This window comes from Ammodytes marinus (genome assembly GCF_949987685.1).
Source record: "Ammodytes marinus genome assembly, chromosome: 20".
NCBI lineage: Eukaryota > Metazoa > Chordata > Actinopteri > Uranoscopiformes > Ammodytidae > Ammodytes > Ammodytes marinus.
The window spans coordinates 3,267,495-3,286,832 of NC_137224.1; the positions used below are offsets into that span (position 1 = coordinate 3,267,495).

A 19,338-nucleotide genomic window follows, 5' to 3' on the forward strand; every position below is an offset into this window, starting at 1 on the left:
TTTTAAACATGAATACAATAGTACTTAAAACTATGCACCACTTACAATGCACAAGAAAAAATTAAGCTCATCTGAGGAACTTTTAATTGTTTTTAAAAAGTCAAATTTTTACCTCTGATGATCAGCAAAAACAACGTTATTTTTATATAGTTATTCTTATATATTAATGCCTTTCCTCGGAATCCCCGCTAACTCAGACACAACAATTTGTGGCAGACATACCGGAACATCCAGGGCTTCTTGAACAGTACTAAATCAAAGTTTACTTTGCTTCACCATTGTCATGTTACCATTATTATACAAAATATAAACACTACCGCTTTTGTCCAAAGGTGCCGCTAGAATCAACAAAAACATTTTCAGTTTTTCATAGCCACTCTAAATGCTGTTTTGCCCAGTCTGATGCTCCCACACAGAGTCAGTATTATGATAGTGCTCATCAATCTCTATTCATGTTCTGGTCTTGGGTTAACCCATGCGAATACAACCACATTAGCTCATCTGCCAGTCCCACTCCGTCCTACATCACTGAGTTCAAGTGTTGCTGACATCACTCTGTCTGGTGACTGAGTGACTAAGGACCTTAATTACACTGTCTGCTGCTCGGTTACTGCCCCGATAATCTCACAGTGGTGGGACGGCCCTTTAGTGGTTGATGGCCCGCACGGAGCCTGGATTAGTACGCGGTTGGTCTCACGCTCCCATACATCAGTCAATGAACTTAAAGGTGGAGTCACCACATTCTGAAGAATGTGTGTTGTCAAAATCACTTTGTCAAAATCAGTGAATATCTCCTTACGATCCAGTACCTGTCCCTACTGTTGTGTGCACCCCAACAAATGCAGCGTTGATACACAGCCTATGCTCTGTAAATAAGTATGTAAACAAAGGGGCCACCATAGCTAGCAACATGACCATTTACAGGGCCTAGGCTGTATATTAACACCAGATTTTCTTTTCTGTGCACATGTACATGTATAGCAGTTTGTTCGTTCGTTCAAGTGTTTTCCAGAATCGCTGACTCCACCTTTAAGGAAATCTCTCTCCTGCCCAAGTGAGATATCTGTGTATTAAGATCCATGTGTGCCAACCTTGCCCACAACTCTATCATATTGGGCTTAACCAGTGAATTTGGGATTTTCTGATGGAATCCGTTAGCTAACCACATGGGACTTTGCGGTGGCCATAGCATGCTTAGACTACAGACTGTGGATCTTCCAGTCTATTTGTCTTTGTTTGCTAAGGATGTGCCTCGCTTGATCCTTATGGACGGGTGAGATGAAAGGGAGATCTTTTTTGGCGAAGGTGCTAATGAGAGTCTTAACCCTGAGGTGGTTACGAGGCGTGTCGGGCAAACAGACACACACACAGCACACTCATGCAATGCAGACCACATACTGTATCGTTGCTGTCAGGCAGGAACCTTGTATGTCCAAAACAGCCATTTTAATTTTAAAACACCACACACAAACGTGAAGTGTGACCAGTAGTACTGATTTATGATGAAAAATAAGAATGTCTATATTGCGTATATGACAAGTCTTATGCACGAATGCTTTCAATAAATAAAACATTTGAAACAAAAATAAAAATGTCAATACAAGGGTTTCCGCCAGACAGCGACTATACGATATGTGCCACGCTCATCCTGCTTTGCCTTGCTTCACTTCTCAGAAGCCACGAGCGACGTGTCTGAACCGAGTGAGTGAGGGAGCAGCAGACACAGAGAGAGAGAGAGAGACAGAGAGGGAGAGACACAGAGAGAGAGAGGGAGAGAGACAGACAGACAGACAGACAGACAGACAGACAGACAGACAGAGGGAGAGAGAGAGAAAGATGGAGATAGAGAGAGAGATGGAGAGGGAGAGAGAGAGAGATGGAGAGGGAGAGGGAGAAAGAAAGAGGGAGAAAGAGAGAGGGAGAGACATAGAGGGAGAGGGAGTAAAAGGGAGGGAGAGAGAGAGAGAGACCTCCACAGAGGCAGAATGCCGGGGGAAACTGCTGCAGGGGACCAGACATGCAGCAAGCAAGCGAGGCAGCAGCAGCAGCAGCAGCAGCAAGCGGCAGGCAGGGCTTGGCAGGTGCATGCCCAGGCAGGTCCGCATTGGGGCCTCTATCGCCCTGGGGCGGTTTACGAGCTCGGTTGGGGGTTTTCTCAGTACCTGAACTGGGGCCTGATGTGAAAGTATGACGGGCCACTGGAAACCAAACCACAAAAAATGAAGCAGAGGAAACAAAGGGATTCCTCTACACACACCTTCGCTGAAAGGTGGAAATTCACACAATCAAGACTATAAACACTGTCAACAAAAACTTCTGACTTAACCACTCCCAATCCCAGTGCAATAAAATCACTAGCACAGTCACTGCTGCTTGTTAAATAAAGTGAAGTGGTAGAAGTTAGGTTAACTTTTTATTGGGTAACACTTTCCAATAAGGGTACTAACTATGCTAAGTTAACTAATGCTTAGTAATGCATTCACTATGCATAATGGTTAGTTAATGCTTATTTAGTATGAACTAAGCCTTAACTAACCATTAGTTAATTTACCCTTATCGTAAAGTGTTACCTTTTATTGTTTCTGAGAAAGCCCAGCTTGAGTCAAGAGGTGAGTCAAGGTGTCTTGTACTGTCAGAACTACACAGCAGCTGCTATTGTGTAAGGCCTCTGCATTACAGGGGTCAGTGTGTAGCACATGTCCACACACAGATGATGTTTCTGTGTGTAACGGCTTCCTATGTCCAGAGGCACAGAAAGTACCTGTGACCCTCTGAACCTGTGAGCAAAACGTGACATCTGACCTCACTGCCTTTCGCCTGATGGCCTAGAAAACGGTTGAAGTTCATGACCAGGTCCTATATGCAAGTTCCTAAGGACAGGTGTGCTAATATCCAGCTATTTTGGCTAATTAATTAAGAATTAAAATCACTAAAATCAAAAAAAGTGCCTTCACATACTTTAACAAATTCTACAGTGATCTTTACGTCTACAACATGTGCTCAGGTTTTGGGTCCTCACCATAACCTTGGTGTAATGCATTTGGTTACTGAAACATTTGCTCAAATTGTGTAATAATAACAAATCAATAGCTTGAGACCTTCACAAACACATGTTGTGCAACAGAAAATATTCTGATATATATTAATGATGGTCAAAAGAGCTTTCATAATATTCGAGGGAAAAAACTCATGCATCATCATAGCTGCTTTCAAATGTAGCTTGGTCTGTGGATTCCTCTCAAAGTAAGCCTCTCATAAAGGCTATTTTAAAATGTATTTATCTTTTTACATTTGAGACATTTGCATAAATGTGACCCTCATCAACATATTTTTATTAAATGGCTAAATTCACTTATCTAGCCTATATTAATATGATTTCTTATAAACAAATATATGTTTAACCCATGTTGCTTAAAAAAGTAAGGGGATACAAAAAAAAAAAAGTAAGGAGATAAAATATCACTTCCGGCTGCCATCTTTGATACGAATGTGGGAAACATCACGTTAGCATACTCGTCTTCTCTGACTTGCAGTAAACAGAAGACATAAAATATGTTATAGCCTACGCTTTATGACAGCTGGATACAGACGGTATACCATAGGCCTACCTCTATATGTTCCGAGAGCTGCTGTAGTTTAACGGTCTGCTTTTTCAGCTACTTTACCGCACGTGTCAAACTTAAAACGGTTCTATTTTTATTGTTCTTCCCCCTCCTTGATCCGCTCGCGCACCACGTCATTAACCCATCGCTTCGTAAGTGCACAGAGCCCCCTCTCGTGCACATCACTGCTGGCTAGCATAAACTGAACCTTCACTTTCTGAAGAGAGAGCACCTATATGTAAGTAAAGCTAAATACTATTTTGTTTGACCTCCAGAGAGTTTCAAGTAGACTAACACAAAGTAGAAATATTCTATAATAAGTCCTCCATTTAAAGTTGTTGTTTACTGAAGTTATTTATTAGCTAAATGTACTATTGTAGCCTACTGTAAAATATTTCATAGAGGCTCATAGTAGCCCCTGCCATTGTTATATTCAATTATTGGATGGCTGTCTGTCATTATTAGTTGAACATCATTACAGACATACAGTTAAATTGATTAAAATGTATATTTTATAAGCTCATCACATGTATTGCGTGTGTAATTTGTAAAGATACTCATAAACATGGCTGCTAATAAATGTAGAAGAGTAGAAGTCTAAAGTAACATATATATTTTAGAAAAACTCAAGTACAAATACCTGAGAACTGGACTTAAGCACAGTTCTTTAGATCGTATAAGTATATTATGCTATATCCATATTATCTATGGTTATAGCCCATAACTGGTTTCAGCTGAAATGATCAACCCTGGGTACTGGTCAAAAAGGCCCAAATTCATCTATGTTTTTAGATTCAGGTGGTTTAGATTGACCGGGTTAATTCAAGCAATTTAAGTAACTTGTAGCTCAGAACAAATTGGAGTGCTGTAGAGGTAACCAAATTGTAAGAGTGAAGCAGAAATGAGAAACATAGGGATTAGAGAGCCTGTCACAATCCATCCCTCTATGCATTATTCCTAAGGCACTGTTCATAGACTCATGGAAACCTGCGTGCATGTGTGAAGGCAGACGGTTGTGTTGCTACTTGTAAGCACCTACTTCCAACAAGGTTATCACTTATTGGTGTTGCCCATTTTATGCGAGCATTGTTAATAGCGACGGCTTGCACCTTTGTTGCGGGGACATGCTGAAATATGGTGACGTGTGGTGATATTTTCCAATTTGCTTTTGATCACAAGTTGGGATACTTTCCAAGAAGAGACTTGATTCTGATGACGTTTTCAACTACACACCGTTTATGCATTGCCACACGAATAGGTTTGAGTGTGATGGTTTCATTTCAAATTGATTTATTCAGATCTCTCCTTGAGACTTTTATCCCATCTGTTATTTTATTAATAAAAGGCACGTTACAAAACATCTAGATATTTCTTAAATATATTTTTGTCATTGTTCAAAGCTACAACTAAATACAGTCAATGAGGAGTTTGAGCCGATTCCTTCACATTTGGAAGTTCAGATTTGATAACATGCTATTGTATTTCCATGTATTTGATATAGTTATTATTGACGATATGTGCAAATTGTTCTTAGCAGTTTCAAAGCAAGTTAAAATGGCTAGGCTATGAGGTTAGGTTTTTGTTGATTCTAGCCACACCTTTTGGACAAAATCGATAGTGTTTTCAATACACCAGCGCCTGCTGTCCTAAAGATCTTTGTTAGCGTGTGCACCTGCGTTTATTTGGGAGCGAGTGGGAGAGAGACTACAGGATGCATCGCTATGAGGTAATGTTTTTTTATGTGACTATGTCAGATTAATGGTTATCTGACGATGATAAAGCAAAGTAAACTCTGATTTAGTACCTTTCTGGAAACGCAGGATGTTCTGGTCTGCCTGCTGTAAATTGTTTTGTACGTTCCCGGGAAATATGACCCGTGCAAAAGCATAAATAAGAACTATATAATAGCATTCTTTTTCGATGATAGTCTTTTTCGCATTAACATATCATGTACAGTCATCAGATGAAATATCAGACTGTTTCATATTAATTTAAAAGTTCCTCGTAGGAAGTTCAACTTATCCCATTAATAACACATTAATGTTAGCTAATGCTGTGTTTCTGCCTGAAGCGTCGTGTCCCCAAGTGTGTTCTGTAACTTCCTGTGTGAGAGTGCAGTGACAGACTGTGAGAATATTGTTTGCATTAAACTCTAATCTACCTCCTATTTCACCTCCTATATGTTGATGCCGCAGCTCAACTTGTCATAGCTGCCTGGAGGACATGATGTCTCTAAATGAGGCCCTAGCGGAGCAGCGAGAGACGTGTGTCGAGAACAACAACGTCAGAATTTCAAATTATGAATCCCACAACGGAGTCCGCGGAGAGATAAAGACACTGGAAAAGACAGTAAGTGGGACAAGGAAAAGTTGCCGGCTTTGCCCGAGGATGGGGCTTTTCCTGGTGGAGGCTGGAATGCACAGCTCCTGTCTGTGTTTTGTTGTCTTCTGTCTCCTTGGCACACTTTCTGATTTGTAGTCCAACAGCTCCTGGCTGATCAGATAAAAAATGACAGGAGGACGCATGAAAAATGTTCCAACCTGTCCTCTCTCTCTTTCTTTCTACCTCCTTCTCCCTCTCCGCAGACTGTAGCAGTGAGTTTGGTGTTGGGACAGAAAGGGAGCCCCTGCAGTCACATGTATGCAGACGTGAAGAGGGGAACTGAACAGTGTGTAAACTTGTGAACCTGCCTGTCAGATTCAAGTGAATGAGAGCAGCAGTAGCTCTACACTGAGAGTATACCCCACGTTCCAATACCCATACTTCCCTACTATATAGTATTGTAGATTTTTTTAGGATGTCCCAAATCTTGTGGTCAGATGCAGCATGTTTAAAAATAACCGGATGCCCTACTAAATCCGGTCGAGATTTTGAGTGTACAAATCAGCTTGCTTTTTGGGGCGATTCTGACGGAAGTGACGTCACATCGGCGGACCCTCTGTGTGAAAACAACCAGCGACGCAACGGATATATAAAGGCAAGTTCAAGGCACGTTATTTTGATGAAATAAATTAGTAAAAATATTTCCCAATTGTGTGCCTACTGCATGCTAAATACATACTTTTAATGATCATCTGTAAATACTTGTATGTAGAATAGAAAAAGAATTTAGAATGCAGACTATGTGTAAGACTCAGACTGGAAGCTTGGTGTCTTGGCCTGTCTGTAACGTGGACACAACACAGTCTGAGCTGTTGTCTTAAAAGGACAGCGCTTGTTTGAATGAGAGTCTTGAGGGACTGTGTGAATGAACCACAACTCAAACAGTGCATTGTTCCCTGCCTCTGCTCATTAGGGGCAGCTTGTTGGCACCGCTGCTTGAATTGTCAGCTAGCGATGCGTCCTATGCAAATCATAACTCGTAATGGATGCTCTGGAATCTCCCATTGTATGTGTGGAATTTCTTTGTGGGAAATTTCAAAAACCACACAGTGTCTTTCAAAGTAATTCAAAATGTAACTGCTGTTGACTTTTGAATGCTCGGGTTGATTTGAACAAATCAATGTAATTGAACAAAGCATTATATTACACCCAGAGGCAATACCCTAAATGGATAAGAGCCCTAACCCCAATTCCACTGATTTGCTGATTGGGATGTTCCCATCTTTATGAAACCACCTACCATGCAAGTTTCCAAATCTCCCTTTTACCTGTATCCCTTCGTAGGGCTGGGTGTGAAACATGAGTACTTTTTTTGGTTCATACTGAAATGTGGCAAACGCTCCTAAAACCTTGCATCGAACGTCTGGACGAATTCTCAATTTAATTTTGTTCACGCATCCTTTGATATAATTATTCCTACTTTAGGTAAACTTTTCAGTCAATTTCAGGCTATTTTATTCATAAAGATATATTTTCCGCTACTTTTGTTTGGACAATATTTATAATTTTGAGAATATCTGATTATTTTGTGAAACACGAAAGGCTTGTATACAAAACATGTATGCAACAACAAAAGGTATCATTGGTATCAGTTCCAAAACTTGGCTGTTATATTGCCACTAGTGTTGCAAAACTTGAAAAGCTACCCAACCCTGACCTGAGGAGGCTAAACAATGTGTCATCATGTGATTGTCACTCATTTTTTAAAGGTGACGTATTTTGTTTGCTTCTATTTGTAATCATCTAGAGCCCAATTTGTGGCAATTTGTGAACTGTATCCCCTGTAATTTGGACTTGTGCATCTATTAGTTGTTTCTTTGACCTGGTCAGTGCGTGAATATAGGCTGTACAGGTATGATCAGCACATCTTTGTCAGTGAAGTAGCTTTCTGCTAATAATTAACCTCTGTAACAAGCCACACAGGTGAGATCAGCCAGGTAATGAAGACTTTTAAATTTTGTGTGTTTGTGCCTCGACACGCGTCCCCTAACGATCTCTTTGCCCCTTGGCCGTTTGCTGTTTTCCCTTTGAGGAACTGTCCTGACCTGTGTTTTAGTGCAGCTAATAGCGGTGCAGCACAGGGGGACTTTGTCATTTCCTACAAGAGCACATTGCATGTCCTTTGATGGTGGGTGAAGATTAGGACTCGCCTTTGCTGCTTTGAAATACCACTCTCCTTTGAACCTCTCACCTAGCTTGAGGTTTGAATGGATAGTGTCATCCCCACATGCTTGTTATTAAAAACGGTCTTGTGTTTTGTGAGGTAACTGGGTCGGATCAGCACGTGTATTCTTACTCTCCCTGACAGAAGTTCAGTTAAAGAAGAGTGCATTTTTGGACATTCTTGAAGATCAGCGTATGAAGATACATGCAGATACAGCCAATGTGTTAATTTAGATCCTTGTTTTAATCAGCATCTTGAATAGTATTGCCTCTTTTTGCCTTAGTCCTTTAGCAGTGACAATACACATTCTTAAGGAAAAAGTCCTCGTCATTTTAGGACATACTACAGTCATATAAATATATATATATTTTTTCCATCTTTTTTTTCCATCTCCAATAAAGCACTATGATGCTTTATTGAAAATTATAGATCGGTTTTAAACAGGGAAGAGAATAGGTGAAGACATGTAATTGAATCCAGGCTGGAATTGAACCCAGGACCACTGCTAAAAGGACTAAGCCATAATGTTAATACGCACTCTACTGGGTGGCTGCCCCCATATTGAACTTTTGATTAATTGACTCCTTCCATGTTCTCTGTATCTCTTTGGCGACATTTCTCTCAAGGGTTTTAGCTCAAAATTGCCTTTGACCCTGGCCTTATGGCAGGCAGCCCTCAGCCATTCATAATGGAACCCTAAAGTTTCTCATGAATGACATTCTTCTGGACTCTCCTGCTCTTTTCTCTACCTTCCACTGCGCCGTCGAGAGTAATACCCAAACATCCTTGATCTTTTCACACAAGACGGCGGACTAGAGGATTTTCCCGCAGCAAGAATCGTTTTAAGTGATCCCTATGCCAATGGTAGGGCTTTTTGGCTTTTTGAAGATTGGATTGAAGATTGGAAGGTGGGGGGTGTCCCAGTCAGATAATGACATTCCTGAGACCCAGAGATGGACACTACAGCCCCATTTAAGCCGCTCAGGTTGAACTGCAAAAGGTCTGTGTAAAGGCTGGGCAGTTTGGTAAACCTAGATAGCCTTGCGGGAGACCTTTCGAAAGCTGTGCCAGTGACTTTATTTTAAGGCCCAACACTTCCACTAGTAGTCCTTCAAACAGCAAACACAATTTTGGACAGGAAGCCGTATTTAGGCTTATACATGCTCAAAAATGCAATTGCAGGATGTTAGGATGTACTAACTGAAAGCTTTTAAAAATGTAGAGCGCCCAATTATAGAACAGAATACTATGTAAAACTTTTTGTATACATTGTTAAAAATGCTATTTTTCTTGTTTTTAATTTTTGCTTGGTTTTTCTCTTATAATATTTGTCTAAATTCAAACACACATTTTGTCAGTCAGGACTGCATTTAAGCAAATGGTGATTTTAGAACCGGCAAAGTACATGCTGACCATCATAGAACAATTTGAATACATTTTTTGTACAGATTTGTGGTTCTGCACATTTTGCCATGCAGCAGTTAACACTCACACTCTCTATATCTCTCTGTCCGTTTCCTCTCTTCGTATCGTATTGTTTTCAGTTCGATTTCACCATCACATCAGTGTTAATCGGCAGTAATCTCAAGTGTTAAATACGCTATAAATTTTGTGAGAACTGTAATTCACATGAGACGGCACTAATTACATTGAACATCAGATAAATTAACTTCAAGTGTAGAATATCCCATGTAGATTTCACAGTAGTGATGATAACAGAGGATTAAGATAAAAAAACAGTTATTGGATTTAAAATTTTTGTAGCAGTGCGGTCTGATGTGACATAGTTAAACCGATAATCACCGCTCATGCTCGGTGGCTGGCATTGGAGTAGATTCAGCAGAAGTAATTCCTTGCTGATAGTGACTGTCATCATTCACTTACAACCACCCGCTGTTTACGCAAGAAACACAAATACACTACTGGCTGACAGAGTGGCTTAAAGCTGCTCTGAAAAATAGCTGATGAGTTAAGCCACACAAGCTTGATACAATACTAGCCGTGAGTTTTAATAACAACATTGCTGTTTAGTAAGAACATAATATTTTCTATTCATAGTACCTCAGCTTCAGTATCTCATAAGTTGATATTCCTCAATTATTATACATGGGTTGAAAGGTGAAACCACAACACAGCAGTTAGTCCAAGAACAGATATTTTTTCATTCTCTTAACCACACAGAACGGGTGGTGTTGTCAGATAATTGGACGGAGACACTGTGAGACCTATGGATTGTGTGTGTGGTCACAGTATTTCTTAAAGCTGTCATGAATTCTCCCAAACCTTCATTTTGCCCCATTTTGTTCAAAAACTTCTGTTTCCCCAACATTCTTGCATTTCAAGGAGGTCAATTTACTGCTCTGTCTCGCCTTTTCCAAACCCACCTCATTAGTTTGCTATGCCGTTCTCTTTCTTTCTTTCTACTACACCTCATCTTCCTCCATGCATATGTGCATATCACTGGGAGTTATTTATGCTCTGTTTTGTTTTCAACACCCCATCTTGTAAAAGCAAGGGCTGCCAGGCATAAAGCAGTCAAAACTCCTCTTCCCTCCAACCCGTCCCACCTTGGCTGGAGAATTTATGGCCAAGTCATCGCCCCTAAGACAGAAGCTGAGAGAAGCCTCCGTGGGCCCTTGCTGAAACTCAGCACCTTCTTGTTTGACGCAAGACCTCATTTTGTCTCCTGTTGGACATGTTCGACACCCCGGGGTGATGCCCCCTGACAGCGCTGCTTGACACCCATTCCTCAGCACCTGCCCAGTCACCTGGAGCTATACGGCTCGGCTTTTCATCTTTTCCAGCCCTGCCAGTAACCCTTCACCCAGCCTGCTCTGCAAAAAGTTGTTACCCAAATCAAAGGTGGTGCTCATTGTTAAGGTTTCGAACATTATACCAGTGTCATGTAAGCTCCTTGAACAAAACAGCTGCAGGTAATTCACAGAGAGAGAGAATCCCAGGCTCTTTGTCACTGTTGTCTGACGGTTCTTGCCGAAGCCAGGAGTGGGTGTAAAGTCCTCTTTGCCATTAACACTTCAGCCCTGTGGCCTGTGTGCTTGGCAGCTGCCTGCTCTGTAAATGAAACCAGAAGATGCTCGTGGTTTGGACAGCGCTATGGTGGGACCACATGCTAGTTGGGCTACTAAAAAGTGCAGTAGCTCTGACAAGTATTGTGTTGTGTGCCAAAAGAGCTTTGTCATACGCCTACGCCAATATCTCCAAAATAAAAGCTTTATGTTACAAAAGAAGACCAGGAGCCATGAGGTCAGCTGCATGTAGCTGAATTTGTAATGAGATAAACCTCTAAATTTCAGTTGCCGTTGCCAAAAGCGATCTGGGATAATTTAACAAAGAATAAAACCCTGCGGCATCTAAACATATTGTCTCTTGACAAATCCGTGGTGGAGGGGGTGAATTGTGGTGCAATAGAAAAGCAAAATTATATGCTTAACTGTTTTTCGAGAAACAAAAAGATTAATCTACTTACAGCTTGTAGGTCGTGGCAGACCGCACATTTGTAACATATTTTTAAATTGTGTATAACTTTGTTAGTGGTAAATATTTTGTGTTCGATTCGTGCCATATATCTAGCAAAAAAGCCCCGGAACAATTTAGATTCAATTCACGGCGTGTTTGGGGGGCCGGCGGCCTGAATGGGGAACAGTGACACACAATAGCAAACAAAACAAGATGACGCTGATCTTATAAGTCATGATTGTTGCACTTGTACCTAAGGCACTCTTTAAATGATATGGTTGTATTTCTAAAGGGGAATTTATTATGTTTTGAAACAGGAGTCTATTTTTGAGTCTTTGTTGATTTGTTGTCATTGTCCTTGAGCGATATCTGCTATTAATGTAGTAACAGACCTTGTTATTGACTTACACTGTTGTGTGAAAATGCTTCGCAGGTCCCTACAGTGCTGTTCACAATTCAAATCAACATGGCAACCATTCTATAATGTATTTTCTTCTTAAATTCAGAAAAATAACTCAACATTTTTATCAATTTAATGGCTTCTAAAGTAATAAAATTCATCCTCTTTGCATCTTTACATACTCCAATATGATAAATGGACCTGAGTGTCGAGGGGAAAAGACAGCGAGCCTTTTCCGTTACACTAGTATTTGAGGTTAAGATTCTTTGGACTGGGCCGGAGAACATTTTTCCATGCAATCTGAACTGAAAGTGCATATTCTGCCCCCTCAGAAATTATCATTTGACCAAAAAGACTCTCTCTCTTTATGCGTCTATAGGGTGTGATGCTGAAACTGATGATTTGTACTCACCACCAGATGGGATAGCCTCCAAGCACCCGTGAGCTGGACAACCACACAAGCATCAAATATCCAATCAGATACAAATCCATGAGGTAAGCCTTGTTGTAGTTTGTGGAGTACGGTAAGTGGATCAATACATAGAACTTCCAGAGTTTCCAGGAGTAGAAGAAGCTTTAGGACAGCTTGATAGTTGAATGAAGGGGAAGATTGAAATTATATTGTAAAAAAAAAATCTTCCTTCTGTTTTCCCCCCTTCTTTGAGTCGGGCCAGGAAAAGTGTGTCTGTCTCCTAGTAGTTAAGAGAATAAGTGTCTCTTACACACATGCACACACGCTCCTACCCGTCCTCTCCTTCCCTCCCTCTCTCTGAGGTTCTTCCCTAAGGTAGATATCTTTTTCTCTCTCTCTCTCTCTACTTTTTTCTCCCTCAGGATGCCTCATCCACAGGCCCAATATTAAAGGGGGGGTGGTGGTGGTGGGGGGATGAGGTTTGGAGATGTCAGCTGGCAAGCCAATCACAGGAGATGGCCTTAGGTTACGAAAAAAAAAATTATTATTCGTTCCCATCTGTCAATCACACGCCACCCCCTGGTAATGTGGAAAAGAAAGGAAAGAGTGAAAAGAGGGAGGGAGGGAAATGAGAGAGGGAGGTACAGGGAGGGACACATGAAAAAGGTAGAGAAGAGTTGTTACTCAACTTGTTTCATCTGTGATCATTTGAAGAAGAAAAAAAATTAATCCCCTAAGTGGCTGTGGAGGTGAGGTTAAAAAGATGTAGGCCAGCTTCTCCGCACAAGACTCCGCGATACAAGGTTCACACTTGTCGACGTTCGTACATGTTGACACATTGATTTTTTAGGGGTTGTGCCCTGACTAATTGATCCGGATATACGTGCATACAGTGCGACCAACACACACAGACACACACACACACAAACTCGCACGTCAACACAAGCATGATCTCTGCCCCACTCACTGGGGACATATACAGTGAATTTTCTAAATTGTTGTCCGCCCACCCCAACAGGAGAGCACATAAAAGGGGACACAATAAAGCCATAAACTGTGGTGGTGGCTGGGCCAGGCATGCAAGGGTTATATGCTTCAGCAGCCCAAAGGCGACACATTTTACATCAATACTATTGTCATTCTGATGGGCTGGCTGTGGGGCGAGCAGCCGTGGGGACAGGGGTAGGAGGGGGGTGGGACACTTGTGATGGACTTAGCCTGAAGTAACTAACCACTTATATGATTCACTAACAAGGAAACTGATCAGGATGAATACAAACAAGATACAACAGAGATCAAACAAAGCTAGTTGTAGTGATGACAATCTAGTCAAGAGTTTTGTCTCAAAGGATTATCAGCCGCTCTCAAGACGTGGCAGAAGCAGAATACTTTTTGAAAGCAGTAATGAACTAGTTTTTAACACCACAAAACATAACTTTTTTCCTTTAAATTTCTTGACACAGGATTATTTAATCTACTGCTGATTTTTCTGCTACATGTTTCTAGTCAGTGGTAACATGTTGATATTTTAGTTTTTGTGAAGATTTGTGTCTCTTACAATTGTTACATTTCGGAACAATTTACTGTTTTGTGACCTGAGGGTGTAAGTGTGTTTAAGCACGAATAGGAGGCGTGTACAAGTGAACTACAGTTGCAGGCCTTTTTGAACACATAATTGTAAACGTGAGTTAACACTTGGCTTTTTGAACGATAAACATACACGTACACCACCAGATGATAGATTTCACAACAGATTTAGTGTGCGAAGCCATATGGAAGCCAGCTTTCGGGAGATTGGTTTCCAAGAAAGAAAGTTCATTATAGGTTCAATGACGTAGTAGATGTTTTATTGTTATCATTTTGATTTGATATTGTAAAAAAAACAAAAAAACAAAACAAGTGACAAATCATTTTGGTGGAGATTAAATATTTGCGATACCCAATTTAAGAAGTTTACATTTGACACCTGTGCCATTCTCTTTTTTGTAGTTCACGATACAGATTTAATAACAGGTGACTCAAATATTGCACCTTTATCTTAGATGATTTTTAAATGTACCAGACATATTCATATTTGATCCTGTTTGTCTTTGCGTCTGATATGTGTTGGGGGTTCCGTGGTGTTTTCGCTGAGGACCTCCGGGGCATGAGTGAACTGGGTTGACTAAAGGGTCTGTAAGGTCTCTCCGCAGGGGCTGGGAGCGTGCACTCTGCAGCGGGGAGGCTGAGTGCCCACCGCAGGGAGAGGGCCCAGTGACCATAGTCTGGAGGTCAGTGGTGGAGTGCCCCCCTTCACACGCCCCCTCTGTTTTATTCCTCCATAACAAAGAAGATCGGGAAACAGGCAGTGACTGAGCAGCACTCGACCTACCGCCCTGTTTTGAGAGCAGTGAGGTGGGGGGTTCCTACCGAGTCTCTAAATGTGACAATAATTGATAGATATCTTTGTGAAACTTGTATGAGGCCTGCTTGGCTCTCCAGCCGATCGCGGTGGGAAGTCTTCTGCGTTCTTACCGTTTTAAAGACGACTTTTCAACACATCAAGTCAAGATGTGGGCATGTCATCGCGGTGCTGACAATGAGGCAGGTCTGCTTTCGATCAGGAACATTGTCATGTGTTACGGCATCGTCAGAAATGTGTCTAGCTCAGCTCTGGGATTTGGATGATGGTAGCGCTGTAGGAGCGATAGACGGTGTGTAGGGCCAGCGATGGATGGGAGGAATGTGACAGTGGTCTAATTTATGAGTCCAGGCAAAGGAATCAGTCTGCGGTCTGCATCTGAACAACATTGAAACCACGTTTTCTCAGGTTGGGGCCACAAGTGCAACGCAAACTGTCTGGCAAGGCATCAGCGACTAAGGTCAAGAACATTGGAGCCAGATTGAAATTAACTGTGACTCATCAACACTTTAGGTGGTGCTTCAAATGTGGAGTCAGCGATTATTGAGAATGCTTCTTGTCAAAATCCCTTTTCGTCAAAATGAGTAAATATCTTCTCATGATCCGCTACCTGTCCATAATGTGTGTGTGCGCTGAATAGAAAATCCAGTGTTAATACACAGCCTAAGCTCTGTAAACGGTCATGTTGCAATTCATGGTGGGCTCCCTTTGTTTACATACACCTTGTTTACATTGCTATTTACTAGGCTGTGTATTAACACCAGATATTTATTCGGCGCACACACAGTACATTAAGAAGCAGATCTGGAGGAGATATTCACTGATTTTGACCAAAAGTGGTTTAGACAACAACTGTTCGCCAGAATCACTGACTGCACCTTTTAAAGTGGTGGCATTTTGTACAAACTTCTGCAAAGGAACAGTTTGCGTGTCTGCATCAGTAGGTGCACAGGAGGGGGAAGGGCCCACAGAGGACCCCTGCCGGGCCGGTTTCTACGGTGACCTGAGAAAGGCCGTAACCAGGTCCGGGCTTTTTCTCAGGCCTAATCAGCGTATTACCACAAAGCAGGACATGTGTTCGGCCCCCCCACCTCTCTACCCTCCCTACTCAATCCGACCGGGATGGCTGGACACAGGCAGCCAATAAAACCAGGATTAAGAGGGTATCCACACACACTGGGCTGTAGCGAAAAAGTTTCTGAACACGCCCAATCCCGCCCTTCTCCCTCCCTTCACAAACTTCTTTTCAGCTTTCTTCTCCGTCTCTCATTCCTTCCATCTTTCACTTTCTTCCACTTGCTCCCTTGTTTATATCCTCTTTCTTTCAGAGCCCCTTACCCCGTAAGCTCTTCACACAATGGGGCGTCCAGAAATCCAGAAATTACTCATTTTGCCGGAGCAGTTCAGCAAATTCCCCATGCATCTTGCCCACCTCCCCCTTAATACTCTGGATCTTGTGTTTTTTTTTGCTCTTATGATAATGAAATGTAGCCCATCACAATGACAAAGCTGTGCGTTTGTGTTTGGCTGTGTATGTGGTTGGGTGAATTTATGTGAATTCACGCTCCTTTACATATTTTAGCATGAATTTGCGCTCCTCTAAATATACGCAAAATTTCAATCTTCATGATCACAAACCACATTTACTTACCTTCATCTGTGAATCTGCCTGATTAATGAATACCAGATAACACAAATAAAAAGGTCCTTATGCGCAAGCGGGTTCTGTCTGTACAGGAAGTACATCGTGTTAACTGTCATGATTCGTCTGGGAAATCAACATGTGCCTCTTGGTGGCTGAGAAGACTACTGCCTCACCTCCCCAGTCGTTGCTAATGTGTCCTGGAAATGGGAGAGTGTTAAAGATAATATCAACGCCTTTTGTCAGGACTTTTTAAGACGGGCCACAAAGACGACAAGAACTCTTCCCCCCAAATAAACCTTTTTCATTAGAGCAGCAAACACTTCATCCATGGGACTGTGTAAGGGAAGCGCTATTGGTTTGTGTGTGAGCTTCTCTCGACAAGGTCCCACAGGGAAGAGGCCTAAACCCTCCGCGGTCTTCAAGCCGGACACTGAGGCCGGCCTAATTAAAGGGCACTTAAGCCTCACAATGTGCGACGGTGCAGGTTGGAGTTGGTGGGGGTCCCCGTCGAGAGGGACAGAATTCATGGCACTCGTAAACAAGGGGAGTCCCGGGACAGAGGGACAGAAGAGGGCTATGTGCCAGAGACTTTGTTCACACAAGATGAAGAGTCAACAGCCTCCCCATCCCTCACCCCTCCTTAGCCAAACCCCCCTAATAACCACCTTCTTCAGAGAAGCTGCTAACACAATGCCGTCCCACTCCCCTCCTCTTGCTCTCAATCACTGTTGGGACAATGAGGGGATCCCCCCCACCACCCCACCACTCCACCACCATCACCACCGCCACCCTTCTGCCCCTGCCGACCCCCAAACAGACACTTCTTTTATTGAAATTCTTTGGTGTTCTAATCCTCAGCTTCCTCCAGGGCCAATAATGGACTCCCTGCGTCAGCCTTTTCCAGCTAGAGCTATCATCCAAGCCTGCCTGGGTCACAAGTCCAACACTCCCATTGGAGGAGACTGCTCTAAGCAGTGTCATTCCTGTCACATCCTTAGCTCATCTACAGGCCACGCAAGCTCCAATGCCATTGACCTTACCAACCCATTGGTACTGATACCCATGCATATTTCTATATTTTCATGTAACAGTTGGTGGAAAGTGCTGGAAATACAAAATACTAGTCAAGATAAATTGTTTGAAAATTTGAAATTAATTGACAAAAAGCACAGTGAATGGTGAAGGCAGATTATAGTGTATTTTTTGAGAATTAAGCAGTCTGTAGTCAAGTATTACCTTGTCTAATCCTTTTTAATGTAAAGGATGTAACCTTTTTTGGCATGAATGGGGTTGACTGTTCCTCTTAGAAATACCCCTCAGTATAAAGCTACGCCACCACAAATTACAGCCTCCAAACACCAAAGTAAAATCACTTCTCGATTTGAACTTTGAAGAAAGTACCAGTAATTGAATAAGATTTGGATTAGATTGCATTTACTTTAGCCAGGTATACCTTATGATAGCTGTGTACTGTTCATAAGGGCATAAGCACTCGATATAGAAAAGTATTTTGCAACAGTTATTCAGACGATTAACACACCATTTCGTTTTGGTGACTCATGCTGAATTATCATCATTCTCTGTATATAAAAAGATTCACTAACTGTCACATTTTTAACATTGACCTTGCAGTATGCAATTATGTGAATACATGCAATTGTACAGAGGATGTACACAATTATAGCCATGTGTATTTATTTGGTATCAAGGTTGAATGTAGGTTCATGGTAGAAACACTGAATGGACTTGAGTATTGCATCTCTAATCTTGACTGAATCAATGTACTTGTGTCAAAGTAACATGTCTTAAAGTGAAACTTGCATCACAGTACGGACTCCGGAGTGCGGCAACCTGTTCAAAATGTGTCAATGGTGACATCTGCTGGTGGCACACGATCATAAACTCTCGATTGTCAAGTACATATTTGAAATGTCTTGCAAGCATGATACAATGACACTGTAGTGTGACGTGACAAATACAGCTGCAAATAAAGCATATTTGGGATCTTTTTTGAAAAGAATCAGCCAAGAAACTTATTTCAAAACTTGTATTGCTCTAACTTCAAGAGCTGAATTTGTAGTTTTTACTTCTGAAACAGTGAATGTTGTGCACTATGAAATACTATTGTGATTGCATCTGATGGATTAAGGCAAAGTTGTTGAGAAAGTAGATGGATTTTCTCTTGATGTGTTTGGTTAACCGTTAGGATTACATTGACAGAATTGCAACATCATTGTAATCTCTGCTGCACCAAGGGATGTAACAGTTAATCTCTTAGACAAATACATTGCGGTATTCCTCTCGCTGCTCAAACAATAAGACCTTTCTTCCAAATAAAATGTTAAAGTCAGCTGCTTTTCTGACAAATTAATGTTGCTTAAACCTAGGAGTAAAGTGAACGATTGTTCTCCTACAATCATTCATCTTAAATGAAGACTTAGAAAACTTCAGATGCCCCCATGTCTGTGGGCGGCTGTGACTGAGGAGGTCATTTACAGTGTCAGGGGTTTGATCTAGGCTGTGTGTGTGTGTGTGTGTGTGTGTGTGTGTGTGTGTGTGTGTGTGTGTGTGTGTGTGTGTGTGTGTGTGTGTGTGTGTGTGTGTGTGTGTGTGTGTGTGTGTGTGTGTGTGTGTGTGTGTGAGTGATAACACAGCGTCTATCAAACTAAAACCAAAATGCATACAGAAAATAAAAGTCCTGGGCTCAAATCTGAAGCAATAAAACACAAACTAAAATTAGGTAGGCCTACAGTATTATGGTTGTCAAATTGTAGTTGATAAATTACTGGTTTATAATTGCCAGTTATGCCTTAAGCAAAAGAATAATGTCCAAGTAACTGATAAGTTCCCATCTA

General features: G+C 41.6%; 1 protein-coding gene across 1 annotated transcript in view; it reads right to left on the reverse strand.

Moving 5' to 3' along the window:
• Positions 1–12,700, reverse strand: part of wnt3 (wingless-type MMTV integration site family, member 3) — a 28,223-nt gene extending 15,523 nt beyond the window's left edge. The window contains exon 1 of the mRNA XM_080049395.1: positions 12,438–12,700. Coding sequence (XP_079905521.1) covers positions 12,438–12,517 — 80 coding nt within the window. The 5' untranslated portion in view covers positions 12,518–12,700. The remainder of the gene's footprint in view (positions 1–12,437) is intronic.
• Positions 12,701–19,338: the final 6,638 nt, after the last annotated feature.